The 18,718-nt window shown below is 44.8% G+C and overlaps 1 protein-coding gene across 2 annotated transcripts in view; it reads right to left on the reverse strand.

Annotated features, from left to right (window-relative positions):
• Positions 1–18,718, reverse strand: part of mRpS23 (mitochondrial ribosomal protein S23) — a 77,582-nt gene that overhangs the window by 42,618 nt on the left and 16,246 nt on the right. For both annotated transcript variants that reach the window (XR_012826913.1, XM_075686890.1), the window contains exon 2: positions 14,515–14,673. Coding sequence is in view for 1 of the 2 variants with exons in the window: in XM_075686890.1 (XP_075543005.1) it covers positions 14,515–14,673 (159 nt within the window). In the remaining variant the exon portion in view is untranslated. The remainder of the gene's footprint in view (positions 1–14,514; positions 14,674–18,718) is intronic.

Raw genomic sequence — 18,718 nt, forward strand, 5'->3', positions numbered from 1 at the left:
ACACGATGCACATATTCCACATACTTTGGTGGCACTCCCTCTCCTGTCCCGTCGGGAGACTGCGTTCTATTGTCACGACCGTTCTCGTTCACAATGGCAGCCCTGTTAAGCTCTTCCTCAGCTGCTTGAAATCTTTTTTCCACTACCTTCCGTTCATCCCGCTCCCTATTTGGTTCATATTTGAGCTTTTCAACCTGTTTGACAAGCTCTTCCTGGAATGCCTCTATTTTCTTCAGCCTGGCATCAACATCACAGAGTGTACTGATTGACTCGATTCCCTCTCCACTGTCATCCGTCCTCTCATCTGCCCTGAAGGACCCCCGCACACTGCATGCTTTCCCGGCCATCTTGCTATGTATTGCACGGCTTTTTCTAGTGCAAATACTATAGTACTATATTACTGTAATATTGCAGAGCATGTGCCTTCTGGAAAAACCGATACGCACAAGACCTAAATTCTTAAAATGTCGCAAAGTAATTCTCACCAATGTTCTAAAAGCAATCAATGCTGCACAGATTTAAGGTGTGACACGTTTTCGCACGTGTTCAAACATGCAGCCACGCTCTCACTTTTTTACCAAAGCAACATTCCCGATACCAAAGCACACACAGTAAAACCACTAATAGCTATTAGCCTTGCCACTTCCAAGCTACTATTTAAAGGCGTCTCACCCTAATGTCCCACCTTAATGTCCCACCCAGTTGCACGCATTGAAACACGTGGCACGAAAGAACGCTTTGGCTAGCCTGTGAAACCAAATGCACACGAAACACAGCTGTGCATATGAAAAAAGAGAAGAAAGAAGAATACTACCAAATTCATATTTAAAGGTCACAAAAATCAGCAAATAAAAAAACAGAAGCAAGCTCAAAGCATGCACAAAAAACTTATGATTTCGTCGCTGCCACGGAGCCCTGAAAAGCAGGTCCATTCACCACAAAATCTCACGCCATGCTGTTTGCATAATAGTGAGCACCATCTGGCACACAATAGGCAAAGCTGCAGCGCTGTGCGTGCGAGAGTATGTGGTTAGAAAGCGAGTTTCGTTTGTAAGCTTCTGCCTGGTCTCTGCCGCGTCAACCGCATATGTCTACTGCGGCAAAAATAATTGGCGCCGTCACTCCATTCCAGTTTTCGTACATGACATGGACCTCCGACTTCTCGAAGCGTATCATTCAAACTGATTGCGTGTGGCAGTATCTGCTTTCTATAACTGCCACTATTCACCAGGCTCATCGAGGCTCGGCATTGAAGGAAGATTACATTAAAAATATCGTAAATTCGGAGGCTGCTGATGCCAGCATGACGCTGATGCGAGCGACATGCACTTTTTCAACAAAGAACAGAGTGCATGTCATCGAAACACACTGCCGATGTGTCGCCGAGTGTCCACACTTCGTTTCGCAGACTGGCCGCGCACAGCGACCACCATGCAAGGTGGCTATTGCCTTATTTGCTCTTTACTGCTGAGAGAGTATAGACAGAGCCAACTCTGCATTAATTTAACCGTGACATAGATTTCCAGATGCTAAAATGCTCATGAAAAAAGAAATGGTTTACGACGTGCGGCGTTTACAGTGCAAGCGCCGTCGGCCTCTGCTTTGACAACTGGGAGCTAAGCCTAGTGGCTAGAGTGATCGACGGCTGCTGACGAGCGTGATGCTCCGCTTAGGAGAGTTTACCGTACTATTATTGCCCATCTGCAACAAAGCAAAGTTTCACGGAGCTGTTTGTATGGGAAAGGCTTAAGCGACGTGCCGTTCTCTCAACTGTATGCACTAACTGCCACTGATGAAGTCGGTAGGCCTTGCTCGTTGGCAGTGTGTGTCGCTGGTTACGAAGAAGCTTCTGGTAGCAATTGAATGCATAGTTTTTTGCAAACTCTTTAACGCATGCGTGAATACTAAGAAGCTAAATAAAAAATACATTTGGATATCTGTACATTGCCGGCAGAAAAGAGCAAACCAGGCGAATTACGTCGCACGGTGGACGCTCCACACTGCCCGTTGGCAACAATAACTGCCCTCGGATGGCGTGTTTCGATCACTTCAGTGGTGTAGTACTGGGAGCTGATTGTCATACGAGGCGCACTTTCGACATCACTTTATAATATTTATTATAGTTACATGTCAGCGACAACTGAGTGACACCAGTGCACTTTCACAAGCACTGCCCATCCTTGTCCATCTTGAGCTTTCCACATTCGGGCAAAATGCGGCTGTGTTTAAGGGCATCTTGAAGCTTGCAGGCCGAAATAACCTTACGGCGTTGACCACAAGTAGCGCAATGAGAACTGGCTCTGCGAGGAGCGAGCAAGTTGTGTGCCATGATGGCATCTCTGGCCGTCGCTTATCCATGCTGCTTTCCTCGCCGGATAGCTCTTCTCGGACGGAAACCGAAATAAACTTGTGCTCCTTTTGCTAGTAAGGCAATTTGTGCACAATACGCAACACAACTAGCCGGCCTTTTCACAAGAATACCACGACCAAAACTATCACAAACCGGCGTGCTAGAGATGCGTTGGCTGTTCGCCTGCTTCTCCTATCTAACCATGTAGTGCATGAGAAGCCAACAAAGGCACGAAGGAAAACACAGGGGAAATTACTTGTACTTACTAATTGAATTAAATAAATAACTTAATTACAATGAAAGTGGACGAAAAAATAACTCGCCACAAGTGGAGAATGATCCCACATCTTCACATTACATATGCGATGCTCTTACACGTGAGAACCATGTAGGGGGTGCTCATGACAGCCATGTTCACACATGCACAACAGTATTTTTGCAAACCGTCCATTCAGTTAATAAGTGAACGTTTCCAAGTTTATACGGCCAATAACACTGCTACCTGTAGTTCGTATTGCTGTGTACTAATTTGCTATCGCAATCGATGCTTCACCCTTCAGGTGAAACTGCGACTTCCTTCAAACTGGGTATCTAACCGGGTATTTCTGACAACACAAGTAGAAGTGGACAGGACGTGCGCGGACTCACAAGTGAATTTTATTTGGTGAAAGATGACATATGTATACAATGGTCAAAATGACATCATCATGCTGACACGCCATCCAAAATCGCTGCCATCACAATCTTGCATCCAGAAATTGCACCTCACAATCAGCAAGTATAATGGAATGATCACCAACACATACATGCACTTTCTTTATAACATACGCCTCGAACAGCTCCCGTGTACGATGATCCCTATGACGGTATAAAACTTTAGTTGTTTGCAAAGGAGAGCGCAGAAGCGTTATAGAAAAAGGGGACGTGTAGCGTCTTTCCTGTCCATGTCTCCTTAACTGAGGTTTTTTAGCGCACGAAAAGCGATGAAAGACAGTGGTAAGACGCGGACACAGGCAGTGGTAAGACGCTGTGTCCGCATCTTGCCACTGTCTTTCATCCCTTTTCGTGCGCTGAAATACCTCAGTTATGGAATACCAACACGCCCTAACCTACGCTCTTTCATGTCTCCTTTTTCCGCAACGCTTCTGCACTCTCCTTAGCAAAAATAATGTCAAACCAACTAGCCCAACAGCTTACTATTCTAAAATTTTAGTTTTTTCTGGAAGCAGAAGGCACACCTTTTTTGTCTCCTTTTCACAAGCCCTGCAATGTTTTACAATGTGGGAATGCTCATCAGATGACCGATTCTTAAAATGCTTTTTTAAACAGATATTAATACAGTGGTCTGACCGACATAAACACAGCTTCAGGAGAAAGGGAATTCGCAAACCAAACCGCACGTGCAGGAAACAAACTGTGATCTGTGGTTTACATGGCAAACAAAAAGGCTATGGCTAGGTAGCTTTTCAATTTTTCTCTGGACCTGTGCACATGAACGGGTCATTTTTAAAGGAGCCGAAAACACAAAATTCACCCCATAAGGTTGCGCCACATTCTTCAAATTGTGCAACACCTTATGTTGATAAGGAATCACAGCATGTCTCTTACGCTTCTGGTTGTCTTGAGATGAAGCAGTGACGTTACATTTAACTTTCGTAACCAATTTTCACAAGCCGCTGCTACCAGAGAGCTCAGATAGCCAGCTGTATATAGTCTAACCACTTGATGTCCAACATTCTCCACTGCTGTGTGGCCGCATGTTTTCATCAGGGCAGCACCAATGATGGACACAAAAATGCCGTTTTTTACTGTTTATGAATGACCCGAAGAAAAACTTAACAGTGCTTTTATGGATTTGGGATGAAATAGCCAGCAGGTACAGGCCACCCTCATGAGGGTGTTCTACTTAAGCCCTAGCCCCAATTTTTTAAATACTTTCTGAGTGTCAAGAACCCGGTCCCCCAACTCTCCCCTGGCGACAAATAGCAAATAGCACAATAGCAGGTAGCATAGACAGCACAACTGTGGTCCACAGGCATAAATAGGACTGTGCTTTCCAGTATGTGTGTTGGGCCTGTACAGATCAATAGGCGATGACGCCTCTCTGAGACAGGTGAGCATCACATTGTCGCTAATCTACCACTTAATGGTGTACCATCACGGCATTGCTGAGTTGAAGTCAAATGACACTGCACCAGGTACGGCCAGGTAGACATGTTCCAAAGAGCAATGAACAATAAGCCATTTTATTGAAGAGATAAACCGCATGCGTGCATGCACCACAAAGTTTCATATCCTAGGGTCAACTCACTATCAATTAAAACTGTTATAGTAACCTCTTGCAGCGTTTATTGACTGTGGGTTTCTTTTTAGGAGGCAAATGTCTCGAAATCTCACTCAATTGATGCAATGCAGCAGGGAGAACGTATTCAGGTGTTCATTCATCAAGACCACATGCCTTTTCATATCAACTGCCATAGCTGAAAACGGTTTCATAACTTGCGAGGAACCTCAGACAAAATGCCTATATTTTCCTGGCACCCTTATCATGCCCTTAACATGTTTTGCAGAGCACAAAAACTTAAGAAAAATACTAAATTGAAATGGCAGCAATAAAGAAACATTGGCACCTACCTTCTGCAATGCAGAAGAGAGTGACAATGTGCTTGGTAATCTAAAGTTTAGACTCAAATTGACAGTCACTTGGCCGAGCATTGCAAGAAGTGTGCATGCACACCCACAGGGCACTCTCCCATGTGCTACGTACATCCACGTCCTGTCTTTCACTTAAAATCGTCAGTGTAACCCTAAGCACAATATAATCATGAATGCACACCCATGTTTAGTGACACAACTTTCTTGAGGAAAGAAAAGACAAAAACAGAACGCTAGATAGTTGCATATTTCATAAGGAAAGCAGGCGACAAGTGCGCCAGTTGTCCAACTTGGGTTTTGCAAGAAAAATAAGTGATGTTTCTTTCGAGATATCTAGGCACATGAACTGATTGACCATACAGTCGTGTGTAAGATCTGATTCATTTACAATCTTTTGTGTGTATGACGATGAGTGCATGATCTACCTGATGTGTAGAGCATAAATAGATGAACGTTTGTAATAAATGCCAGTTGGAAGTAGCACCAGTTCTGTCGTATGTGTTCTTGCGTCTTCGCCTTTAGCACGTTTCTATAAAAACTGCGTAGATGTGTTTTGCGATTATGTGATCAAGTAGTTTACACGAAACAAATGTCAATAATATTGGTTGGCAGTTTCCAGACGTGCATTTATTTCCATTTTTAAAAGTGGGAGTACCTTCATGATCTTCCTGTCAATGAGTAACACACCGGATGATAGAGACTGCCTGGAGATGTGATACAGAACGACACTTGAAGTAGACACAGTATTTTCCAAGAGCTTAGTGTTAATATTGTCAATACCACAAGTGGACGATATTTTGAGTGATTAGTAAAAGAGGCAACACCTTCAATAGAGATATCAATGGGTGCTGTAAATGCATAATCACACTCTGGTACTACTGGAACATTATAATGGTCTGCCCTGGCATAAACACATGAAAAGAGCATGTCAAACATTATAGAACATGCTTCGTCTGAAAGAGGGACGCTAGTGATGCTCTAGCAGATGCAGCTTATAGCACTGTTGTGCTTCAATTTTGTTACCACCTTGTCTGTGGCCTCCTGTAGTAGGTTTCATTTTTGTCCATAGGAACCCCGGTGTGCCCACAACGTTATGTCATCGGCGTGGATTGTACATCCGAGGTCCCATGCTTGCTCGAGTTCTAAGGGCCAGTTGCCTCATCTCGACATTGAAAAGAAGCGGTGACAAGATTGAGCCCTGTGGTGCCCCTCGCTCGGGCATTGCAAAGATGTCAGAGTGTGTACTGCCCAACCCAATCGTTGCCTTCCTGTCGTGAAAGAAGGTAAGGAGGCACTAAAACACTCTTCTTCCACAATCTCCATCTTCTATATCTTCGAGGATTGCTTTGTGAGAGATTGTGTCAAATACATTTTTGACATCGAGCGCCACAACTATCCTGGCTTCTTTGCTTCAAGGAGGGTCCAAAACTTCGTTGCAAAGCATAGAAAAGGCTTCCTGTGTTGACACATGGGGCCTGAAGCCGAGCAGAGTCGGGAAAAAGTTCATTCCGCTCAATGTAGTTGCTCAGTCAAATTTGGATCACCTTCTCAAAAAGCTTCCCTGCACACGATGTGAGCGATATAGGTCTCAAGTTGCGCAGATCTCTGGGTTTAGCCAGTTTCGGTATGAGTATGATAGTAGTTTCTTTCCATTCTTCCGGTACTGCCCCGTCGTCAGACCACACATTATCGTTGAAGCAGGTCGTAAGCTCCCGACTCAGGTTGCGCAGAATCGCATTCGTAATGTGGTCCGGACCCGGTGCGGTGTTCTTCTGGAAAGATTGAGCAGCTGCATAGAGCTTTGCCATTGCTATGGGTGCGTCCAACTCCGTGTTGTCTAGTCCCTCATAGATGTATTGCACTGATTTTGTGTCCTGTACTCCTATGTAGACGCTTTTAAGGTCCTCGATGAGGGCATCGGTCGTGTCATCGTATTCATTTTCAATTTCAGTGTTCTGCTTGTGGTGGTTCTTGTTCCTGTCGGATCTATCATACTGCACAGAATAGCCCATGTTCGCTTTGTGCTAAGCATTTCTTTGAGTGCATCACAAAACTGAAGGCAATTGGTGTCTTGCAGCTGTTGCATGTACTCACTGGCTTCCTGCGTAAGCCTGGCTATCCTGATCCTGAGTTTTCTGTTGTGTCTGTTGTGTTGCGACATTTGGTCAGACTTCTCCGTAATTCCCACAGGTGTAGTAGGTGTCTGTCTACTGCCGGTGTTTCGATCGTTGTCGAGATTTCCCATGTAGTGCTTCTGTGTACACTTGTGATGAATTCCCTCCATTCTGTAGCACTATCGCACGGTGGGGTCTGACTTTGCTTCTCTCTATAAGCTGTCCAATCGGTTATGGTGGCTTTTTTTAATCTATGGCAAGCCCGCGTCCTGTTAACTGAGACACTAATAATGCAGCGATCACTGCCAAGGTGCTACCCTAGGTTGATCCAGGTAACGCCTCTGTCGTTGTTGCTGAAAGTTAGGTCCGGTGCGGTGTCGCGGTGACGCAGTCGGGTCAGCAGGACCAGCTCATGCTCTTCTGTGAGGTCGGCTAGCCTTTGGCCCTTAGATGTGCCTCGATCATAGCGCCAACCAGAGTGCAGAGAGTTGAAGTCCCTTAGGATAATTGTCCGGTTGTTGCTTTTCACTTTGTGCAATGCAGCCATCACTAGCACGTCGAACTTTGCCTTCCGGTCTCTAGGTGGGCTGCAGACGTTGGCAATAACTGTTTTCAGTTTGGAGCGTCTACATGGCCAGACTGTGAGGACCTGATTTTGGACACCACAGTTAGGGATGTAGTCCACGCTCACCACTATGTCCGCCTGTGTCAGTATTGTTATTTGAGAATGGTCAGGGTGCATGTGCATCTTGTATCCTTTGAGGTTCGGCACCCTCTTGCCTGCTTCTAGTATGCATGTGATATCAGGGGGAACAGGTGTCACATCTATAAAACTAGAAAGTGCTGCATGTTTAGTTCTAAGAGTCCTGCAGTTCCACTGCGAGACCTTCAGGTTTTTGGCTACTCTCGTGTGGCGATTAGCCATCTACAGTACTTTCACTGTTGCTCAGCTCTCTCTTTTTATGCCTGCGTGTAGAAGTTCTTGGGCTGGCATTTTTTCGTTTCTTCCTCCCTCTTTCGTGGTGTGAGAAGAGGAGTCCTCTAGCTGTCATTTGAGCCTGTATAGCTCCGAGAAAAGAAGTTGGATTTGTCAGGCTATGTATGGTATCCATTATGCAAAATACACTTCACGTTTGCCGTGTTGTCCACTTCACTTGGCGTTCGTGTTGTCCATTTCTCTACTCTTGTGTCCTGTCTGCACGCCTCACTTCTATTTTGCATAATGAATCCTTACCAACTAGCTCAGCTTTCTGTCGTATGGTATCCAGTTTATTGTCTTTTACTGTCCCCTGTGGGTTCACATTCTTGGTTTCTCCTGGCATGGCTTTGTTTGTGTGGGGCTCATTCCTTTTTCAAATGAGCCAGCTCCCTTCAGATTTCCACTAGACTGGCATTTAAAATTCTGTTCTTCTCTAAAATCTTTCGATAGGCTGTACTCTGGGTTACTGGATCTGCAGTGGGAGACACTACTCACGCCCAGCTTACCTGTTGTGTGGCGGTGGCCGCAGTCTGATGTTTAGCCTGTGCAGCCCTCTCCTATTTGGGGGCTAGTGGCTCGACATTGCGTGCCCGGGATGGTGACCTAGATCTCTGATGACTCTGTCATCTGGTATACGATCTGGATCGTCTTGCTTGTCTGGGTTTGGAGGGGGGGTTTCCTCTTGCCATTGAGGGAGCTCCAGGAAATCGCTCAGCTCCAATTCTTCGTCTTCTGTTGCAAACCACCAGGGTTGGTGTTGTTGAGCAGCTTTGTGAGCTCCGCTCCTCAGTCGGCCTTGTGGTCATGTTTGCTTCAGGCGTTTTTTGCAACTGCGGTCGCCCGCGAGGTGCTGCCCCCTGAAGCCGGCACATCGCGGCGAGCACTCGTGTCTGTCTTCGGGCTTGAGCACCTCACAAATTCCACACACTTTTGTGTCCAGTTGTGGGCAAACGTCCGTACGGTGGCCGACGCTGTGACAAGTTTTGCAAACCTGCACCGAGTTGCGGTATGCATGGCATGCCATTTCCCCACCGCAATAGTAGGCGAACCACGGTAGGACTGTTCCGAGGAAAGTGAAGGCTGCGCTCTTCGAGTCCCCTAGCATTCTTACCTGGATTATCTTGATGCTGCGGGTGCGTACTTGGAAGTTTGCCTTGACTGTCTCTCCGGGCGCGTGCGTGGGAGTCCATGAATGACACCCTTGATGGTGCCTTCTCCTGCGGCAGCACACGCATTGAGTGTGTGTGTCTTGCCATTGACTGTGAGAGTTGTGATCTTGCATAGGAGATTAGCTGTCTCTTCCTCAGATGTTGAGACTATTGCGATGTTTGACCCCTGTTTTATGCGCAGTATAAAATGCTCCCCCTTTACTTTGTCGTGGCAGGCCGCGATCACTGCTTCTGCGAGCATCGGGCTGGTCAGAGTTTTCAACAGGAGTCTTGGTGTGGGCAGAGAATGATCCTGAAGTCATCCTGCGGCAGTGGTGGTAGCTTGTACCATTGCACCCTGCGTCGACCGATGGGGGATGAGTTCTGTTCCTTCTGCAAAGGCTTGTTCTGTTTCACTAGCAGGCGTTCCTTCGCTTGCTGTCCTTTTTGGTGGAGCGTTAGCACTGTCAGCCATCCCTCTTCGTCAGGTCCTCTCGCAAACCACTGCAGATCCTCAGTGTCCATGAGAAGCATTGGAGTAGTTTCATCTTTATGAGAAGTTAAGGCTTCGAAAAAATCCATGCCGTCTTCGTTTGTGGGGGGTTTCGGTTGGGATGGCGCGTCATTTGAGGCGCCCACTGTAACACAAGCAATTTGTTGAGAAGTCTGTTGAGAAGTCTGTTGAGAAGTCTGTTGAGAAGTTTGTTGAGAGTAGCCAAAAACCTGAAGGTCTCGCAGTGGAACTGCAGGACTCTTAGAACTAAACATGCAGCACTTTCTAGTTTTATAGATGTGACACCTGTTCCCCCAGATATCACATGCATACTAGAAGCAGGCAAGAGGGTGCCGAACCTCAAAGGATACAAGATGCACATGCACCCTGACCATTCTCAAATAACAATACTGACACAGGCGGACATAGTGGTGAGCGTGGACTACATCCCTAACTGTGGTGTCCAAAATCAGGTCCTCACAGTCTGGCCATGTAGACGCTCCAAACTGAAAACAGTTATTGCCAACGTCTGCAGCCCACCTAGAGACCGGAAGGCAAAGTTCGACGTGCTAGTGATGGCTGCATTGCACAAAGTGAAAAGCAACAACCGGACAATTATCCTAAGGGACTTCAACTCTCTGCACTCTGGTTGGCGCTATGATCCTGAAGTCATCCTGCGGCAGTGGTGGTAGCTTGTACCATTGCACCCTGCGTCGACCGATGGGGGATGAGTTCTGTTCCTTCTGCAAAGGCTTGTTCTGTTTCACTAGCAGGCGTTCCTTCGCTTGCTGTCCTTTTTGGTGGAGCGTTAGCACTGTCAGCCATCCCTCTTCGTCAGGTCCTCTCGCAAACCACTGCAGATCCTCAGTGTCCATGAGAAGCATTGGAGTAGTTTCATCTTTATGAGAAGTTAAGGCTTCGAAAAAATCCATGCCGTCTTCGTTTGTGGGGGGTTTCGGTTGGGATGGCGCGTCATTTGAGGCGCCCACTGTAACACAAGCAATTTGTTGAGAAGTCATATGCGTCGGTGTCTGCCATAGAGGAACTCGGTTCTCTGCATTGAAGTGGTGTTTGGCTATTGCACTCGTAGGCAATCTTTCATAGTTGTTCTACAGTGAGCGTCACTAAACATTTTCGTGCAACAGCTTGCGAATGACACTGCATTCCCTAAAGTGACACTACATTTTCCTGTCTGGCAGGGGTATACTGCAGCCACAGTTTACACATCAAGCCTCCTAGTTTGCCCACTTCTTTATCACGTTGTCAAATGAATAACAGGACTTCCGGTCTTTCACATGCTGGTTCCTTAGGCAAATTTTTGACAAGCTTCAGCAGAGAAAAGTCTCCTACAGCAACATACAGTAGCTTCGATGTCGAAACTAAATGTAAACAGATCCCATGCCCCAATCCCACATCATGCCCCAATCCCGCATGAGCTGAGATGCATTAAAGTGGGAAAAAAATGTGATTCAAAAAGGCAGATCTTGAAGTGTGCAATGTCCTACAGCGACTGTCAAATGACGCAGGGACAGAGAAATGTACAGCTGCCCAAATGCATGTGAAAAAGAAGCAATTGAAGTCTGCCTCAACCAACAGGATGTGAAAGCAGTAACAAATCACAATACCAATCTTTTTTATTGTACACTTATTTAGCTTTTATTTCTGCCAAGGGAAACGCGGTGCTGTGGCTATCTGAAGCTCCTACTTCTTTTATCAAGATGGTGGTGGTGCATCAACAAAAAGGCCCACAAGAGTCAGTTGCAGTATATGACAATGCAGCCCTTACTTTGAGGATGCATAAAATGTTCCCTTGTTTCTGCTTGTATGCGCAGTAGTTATGTAGAAAGCAGTAGTGGAGCCATCACAAACATTCGCAAATGCCATTCTATGCTCAAAATTGGATATCTTGTCGGGGTTGGAAACAAACCAAACATCAGTAGGCGTGCTGGCTTTGGAGGCTGAAGGTAAATAGACAAATGAGCCAATGCAGGGTGAAATGGGTTTGGCTTCTTTTGAAGTCTGGAAAGTGCAGAGCAAAATTAGTTTTGAAGAAAGATTCAAGAACATGGATGAAAAAAAATGGGCAGCTAAAGCACACAAACGTCTGTACCTCAAAAGCATGGACAGGGAACGGAGGAACAGGCAAAGGAAGTTGGCAACCAAATACAAGGTAAAAAAAAGTGTCCACAGACATCCAGGAGCCATAAACAGGTAAGAGAAACAGAAACAGCAAATTGGATGCAAAGGATGGAAACAAGAAAGTATGGCAAGAAAGAAATTGGGAAAATATTGTACGCCAGCACAAAGGCACAAAGCCTTGCTATTTTAGGCCCGAGCTGGTTGGTGAAGAACAAAAACATAAAAGAGCAAATATTCGTGGTGCAGCAAAAATCGGGAAACAACTCATCACATCCAAATGTAATGCGAAAGTATTCACGCAGCAAGAACCATAGGGAACACCCACTTTCAAGGAGCACTGGGATTCAAAGTGAATGGAAGCATTAACCAGTCTACAGTCGAGTTAAGCAAGAGACGCTTAGAGTATTAGTGGAAGAAAAGATAGGGTCCGCCAAGTTTCGACACTAAAAAAGACAAGGTCGACGTTGATGGTGGTTCAGATGATTTCATGATTAAAATTTCATTATACCTCTCTATTCTCTTTTTCATGTTCGTTATTTCCTCACTTAGTATCTTATTCACACTGTTATGATGAAAGGTGTTCATTTGGAAATGCGAAGATTAACGATGATATTGGAAGGCTTAGCTGAAGAGCTGCTCAGAGTACAAACCAACCTCCTCCATTTTTTTCACCCATCAGTCAATGTAGCATAGCAATATCATATGTCAAGCTCAATCGCGTCAACCTTGTATTTTATGATGATGATCTCGGGTTTTTTTGGCACAAGGGCCAAATTTGGACAAAGAGCGCCATGGCCGTGGTGGTGAGCTTTCAATAAGTTGTTTATGAAATGCAGAAATGAACACCGAACGGTGGTTGTAGCATGGCTGTAAAGGGCCCTAAAATAAGTCGCCGCCATAAAGCATTAAAATAACGATAATGACTGCAGATGGGTGCTATGACCATGAAAGTTTCGTTACAAAAGAATGATGTAAAACTCGTTCATGGCATTAGCCCTAGTGCTTTAACAAGTCTCTTGAACCGAAGCGCTGGGAGGCAAGTGCTCTGCAAAAGTGCTGTCGCAGCAGTGGCCTCCAGCAAGAGGATATACTGTGATTGCCTTGGTCTGATAATTATCGATTTACCAACATTGTGTAAAATCTCAAAACTACCTTAATGTCAATATTAGACTCTAGAATGCACCCCTTGCCTTGGTTTTCTTGCTTACAAGAACTAACATTTGGGCAAGCTAGTGAGATTCCCCGCTTAAGAGGAAGCTTTAGCTTGGACTCAGCTCCATTGCGGTCTATTCAAATACATGAAAAACGCAAAACCGTTTTTTTGAGAACCTCTAGACCTATCTTAATGAAATTTGGTGCACTTGCTAGAGCAAGTTAATTTATACTGACTGTTGGAAGCGGAATTTCGATTTAGGGCTTGAATTTTGTTAAAAAGGTTTTCAAGAATTCAAACGTTTGAAAAGAAACCGAAGGCCGAAGTTTACAAATTAATATTTCTGCATCATGAACAGATATGGTTTTGTAGACGGCATCCACTAGATCATTGAAAGCGTACAAATTTCATATGCCATTTTATATCTTATGTGAAATTGTTACATTGCATACAAGGGTTCTGCAAAAGTTGTATTTCCATATTAATAAATATTTTTTAGATTCATGTGTTAATATCAATTTCATCTGCTTTAGATGTACTATTAGGTGCCATTCACATATTTGTGATATCATTATTCATTGCTTGGTTACAGAGTTGTAAACTCGATAGTTTCGTTTTCTGAAAAATTTTGATTTTTGCTGCATTTTAATAAAAAATTGATTTAAATTAAAAATTCTAAACTAACAGTCACTACATCTTAAGTTTTTTTTTTAAATGCAACAAACCACGCCAAATTGAGTGCAGTGGTTGCCGAGAAAAATGAATTCTCCTTTAACATGTGTTTGGACAGGAGCACCCGAGCTAATGCTTCCTCTTAAAGCGCAAAAAAAGAAGACACAAGAAGGAAGACCAGACAGGACGAGCGCTACCTCAAACTAAAGTTTATTCTCAGAAAAGCATGCCTATTTATCAGTTGACGCAGTTTAATAGCAAAGTACACCACTGCACAAGTGCGTTCCGAACATCCCAAAAAGTTTAGGATAGTCGTAAAAGTTAATCATGACACAGCTATGCTAATAAAAAACACAAAATCCAAAAGCCAGGAAACCTTAAGACTCGCATAAACAAGCTCTGACTCGGGCTTTTATCATGTGGGCACTGATAGTGTTAGATTTGCAGTGAAAAACGACTGATCAAGATATACGTGGAACCATTACACGTGAAAGCCTCTACAACCTTCGTAGTTGCTTTATCTCGGTGCTGGAAAAGGTCTGATGTGCCTTGCAGGACAGGTTCGCATCTGCATTGTCGGCAGTGTCCGGCAAGATGTGAACATGGTGAGGGAGCCGTGGGGTGCTTCGTTGTTTAGGTAATGGCCTGTCTGCCCAAGGCATTTTCGTCCCCATGAAATAGGAATGGGGTTCACGTGTGTTATGGTGAGAGAGAAGACAAGCTTCACCTTTTCTGTTAACATTGAACAGCTTTAGGAGCCTGCCATCAAGCTGATCTATATAATAAAGAGAATAGCTTCATTAATGCTCACATGCGGGTGACATCCTCCGGGTAGAAGATGCGACGTACATCGCCCCTGGCCGTCCTGTAGAAGCTGGGCTCCTCCATTGGTGGGAAGGCACGATACACATCAAGCCAGAGTGGTTGCTCTGAAGGCTGCATGCCACCAGCCTTCAACAGGCCCTCCACCCTGCAGCACAAGCACTCGCTGTTGTGACTCAAAGGTACGTCTTTCTCAGCACTTCACGAAGCAATGTCTCTACTGAAATGGCCTTTAACTTTTGCCAAGGGCCCCTCACCAGGTCTGGCCATTTTGAACTGACAAGCACAGAGCATAATTCATGCCAACGATAGTGTTTGCAAAGAATTACAATGCTATGCGCCGCGGAAAGGCCTGAAATTTCAGTCCGAACGCCATTTCCCTCTTCACTTGTGGCGAATCCACCAGGAGAGGGACGGTGACGTCGTCGGGCTCCTGCGTCTACGTAATCGTGTTCACAGCGCGACTTTGAGAATTATTCAAGGCAACATCTGTTACTTGTATGATCTGTTGCTTGAGTTGACGGATTGAAGTTTATAATAAAACACACAAATGGAATGTCTGCCTGTGTTTTACTTTACACCGAAGCAAGGGAGACGTACTTCTGCTTCATCTGCTTGTTCCCATGGTTGTGCAGTCACGTGCACAGGTACCGAAACTGTGCTGTTTTCTACAGTGTTCTAGCGCGTGATCATGCTCTGCGATCCGCTTGTTTTGCCTCAGTATTCGTGTAGCACTGAATTATACCGCTAGTCATGTGTCCTTGTGCACAGCGTGCAAAATCGTGCGCTGCGTGAAACGATAACAGCTCGCATGAAACACCACCAATGGATAAACCAGCGGAAGTGCACATCGCCGAAAAAAAAAGAAAGCGAAGAGAAAAAAAAAGGTGAAGACGGGGCCTGTGATGTATGTGTCACACGATCCTCAAGGTCCGGCATGGGATAACACAGGGAACAAATTTTGCTTGCGAAGGCTAGACGGGGTGAATGGAGAAGGAGTCTCGCTATGCAGTGGAGCCCATCTGCTGAAATCATGGGTTCGTGGCACTGAAATGTTTCTATCTCGGCTATTAATGAGCCAATTTGAAAATTTTTTCGGCAGAAAGCTCCCTAGAGGACATGTAACAACTTCCAGTGTATAACCAAAATTTGCTATGGGGCCTGGTGAGGGGCCCTTTAACAAACAAGCGTAGCGTATACACGAAATGCCAGCCATAGTGTCTGCAAAGCACTGCAGCGCTACACGACACTATAACAGCTGAAATTTCAAACCAAATGCTGTGCTCCTTCAATCTTGAGGCAGCCCGCTCCCAGTCACACGCCTCTTCCCGGTGCGTGATTCGTCACAAACCATGACTAATAAACCAGTGCAGAAGGCATAACGCCGCAAGGGAAGAGGTAGGGCTCTATGCTGTAGTGTGTCCCTCCGCTCCAGTGTAGGAGAAGGCAGGGAAGAAGCACCGCTTGGAAACACTACTAGAGAGAAAGAATGTATCCATTGTCAGTGACGCTCAGCAGCTAGAGGCATGATATTAGGACAGTTAATTTTTTCTATCTCCTCCAATAAGGAACCAATTTGAAAAATTCTTTCAGTAAGACACTTAGACGGCTTTATGTGGCTTCCAGTGTAGTACGTATGACCAAAAATTTTTAATGGGGCCTTTACAGTGTACTACAACAGTATTAAAAATATCACTGGCTGCTCAATCAAGTTGAAGATGAAAACGTGGACTCCCATGGATTTTTTTTGCTGCACCTAGCAGGTATGACTGAGCAAAATTGTACAATAGGAGAACCACGACTCTTAGAAGATCTTATCTGTGCAGCCATGTTTCAGGCCATTCAAGACAAACGCTACCTTCCATGGCCAGGCATCTCAGAAACACAAATAATAAGCACTGCCAGATTTTCCTATAGCTGTAACAAAATCAACAAAGCCAGAATCTCATTGTGGCGCAGCATCAAAGCTCCAATTAAAACTTGCTACTCTGCGTTCTCTTCACCAGGGGCTGGTCAAAGTAGGCTGCTTCTTTGTGTTGGTGATTCCTGTCTTTAGTGCAACAAAATTTGATGACAACTGGCATTGCCATTTCCTCTTATTGGCTTTGGATCTACTTTGGCAGGCTGTGTAGTAATACAATTAACGCAGCCAAATAGAAAACAAATACTTGGAAATTATCTCCAAATTCAATAATTAACTCAACTTTTGCTGCCGATCTTGTCCTACCTTCCTTCAAAATATACTCATTGGAACAATCTGTTCTCCCATGACAAATAAAAAAAATTGAACCTAATGACTGTAGATAGCTTTTGAGCACTCGCATGAGTAATTACATGCAAAGTCCATAATTAGCTGACACACTTGCCTGCGCATCCCTTTTCCCCTCAACATAAAAACTCTGTGCCACCAGCAGAGCATCGAACCGAAACTGAACCGAAAACTGAAAAAAAAAGTAATTTTTGTTCGAACCGGAACTGAACTGGAACCATTACAATTTTTTTTACTCCGGAGCGAAACCAAAAGGAAAAATTAACTGTTTGGTTCACGACAGCCACCTTTTCTGGAGCTTTTTATCTATGTATTGCCTGTGCTTGTGGGTCAACTATGCTACATCATTTTTAGATAGCCACCCCCTTCCCACGATCTTAAAAGTCGCAGCCCCATTAGTATGGTTTTCAGAGTATTGCGTCAGGGGGCAGACTTAGTGTTAATGCGACAATATTTGCATCGTGTCTGGAGTGTGAACTCGCCAGACTGCGATACGTGCAGAATATCAGAGAGCGTACCACATATGCTTGTCCCCTGCATGACTGAACGGCACGTATCAATCTCTTCATCAGTGCCAATTAACAATAGGCCGTTCAGTGAAAAGGTGTTACTGGGCTGTTGGCCGGACACACCAATGAAGCATGCGAACACTGAAAAGCTTTCAAGGCTGTGAATTGGTGTTTCACATGCTATTGCCTGTCCTCATCATTACTCCTCAGTCTCGTTTTTCTCCTCTTTCCTTTCCCCCTGAGCACAATAACAGGCTGGAGGACCTGCATTTCCTGAAAGTATTATCTGTCCCTCTTTCCCTTTCACTCAATAAGGCTTCATTCACATAGATTCCAGCATTGCTGTTGGACCTGCACAACTCTTTTGTAACTATGTCCAGCATGAAGAACAAACAATAGGCGTAATCTTTCAGTGCAGCGTATCAGAAGCGACAAGCTTTTTCTGTTTACAAAATAAATCAGTGCCGCTATAATTATTGTTCGGCTATTCAAATGAAATTGAACAAGTTTGAACAAGTCTGCACTGTTTCCAGTAACTAAAACTGAATGAAAAAAGTTTTGGTTTGACACTCTGGCCACCTGGACAATGAATGGCAAACATGGTTCATCATCTGATACTTCTCAGCAACTGTCTAGGTAAAATTTTCTACAAAGGCCATAATTAACATATGCCACCTTGCAAAATCACTGAAACTTGGCTCACACACGTGTCTTTGTTGTCGTATATGTGAAATGCCTCAACAACTTCCAGTGCTAGTTGATGTGCATGTTTATACAGAATCTCGGTTTTGTCCAATCTTGGGGGGCAGCCACACTCTCTACAATGCTGGGACAAATTGGAAGTTGGCGTATCTTTCTGTGAATTCCAGAGTTGCCTTAGTTGATGCTGCATTGATCCACCTTTCCTGCACATCTGGTGCCACATTTCAAGGGACACAACAGATTTCTGGGAGGTCGTGAATCGTGTGCTAGGGTTAACTGCGCACGTACTGCATGTGCGGTCTTTTCCACTTTTCTTTGCATGATTGCACATGCTCCAACTTTTTGCTTGCACTAAGAACAACTTGTATTTGTTTTCTACCCTTCTTGAGTCTGTGTGAAAGACAAGACAGGCTACTTCCCTGCCTGTTCTGCTTGCCTTCTGTTTTGCAGCATTCTTAGATACATGCTTGGTTTTGTGAAAGATTCCTTTGCAAATTGTTCCCTAAACAGCAACAGGGAACCTGGCAGCTGCTGACCTTGTGACTTGCCTGCTGCAGCTTTTTTCCATCCAATGCTGGCACAAACGCACTACAGTGGACTTCAGACATTAATTCGGCAACACCATTCTTGATGAGCTTAGGAAGTGCTGACCTAAAAGTCAGAAGAGTTTTGGCACTTTCTGGCAGGCTGACCCAACATACGTGGTCTTTTCT

Source organism: Dermacentor variabilis, chromosome 3 (genome assembly GCF_050947875.1).
Source record: "Dermacentor variabilis isolate Ectoservices chromosome 3, ASM5094787v1, whole genome shotgun sequence".
NCBI lineage: Eukaryota > Metazoa > Arthropoda > Arachnida > Ixodida > Ixodidae > Dermacentor > Dermacentor variabilis.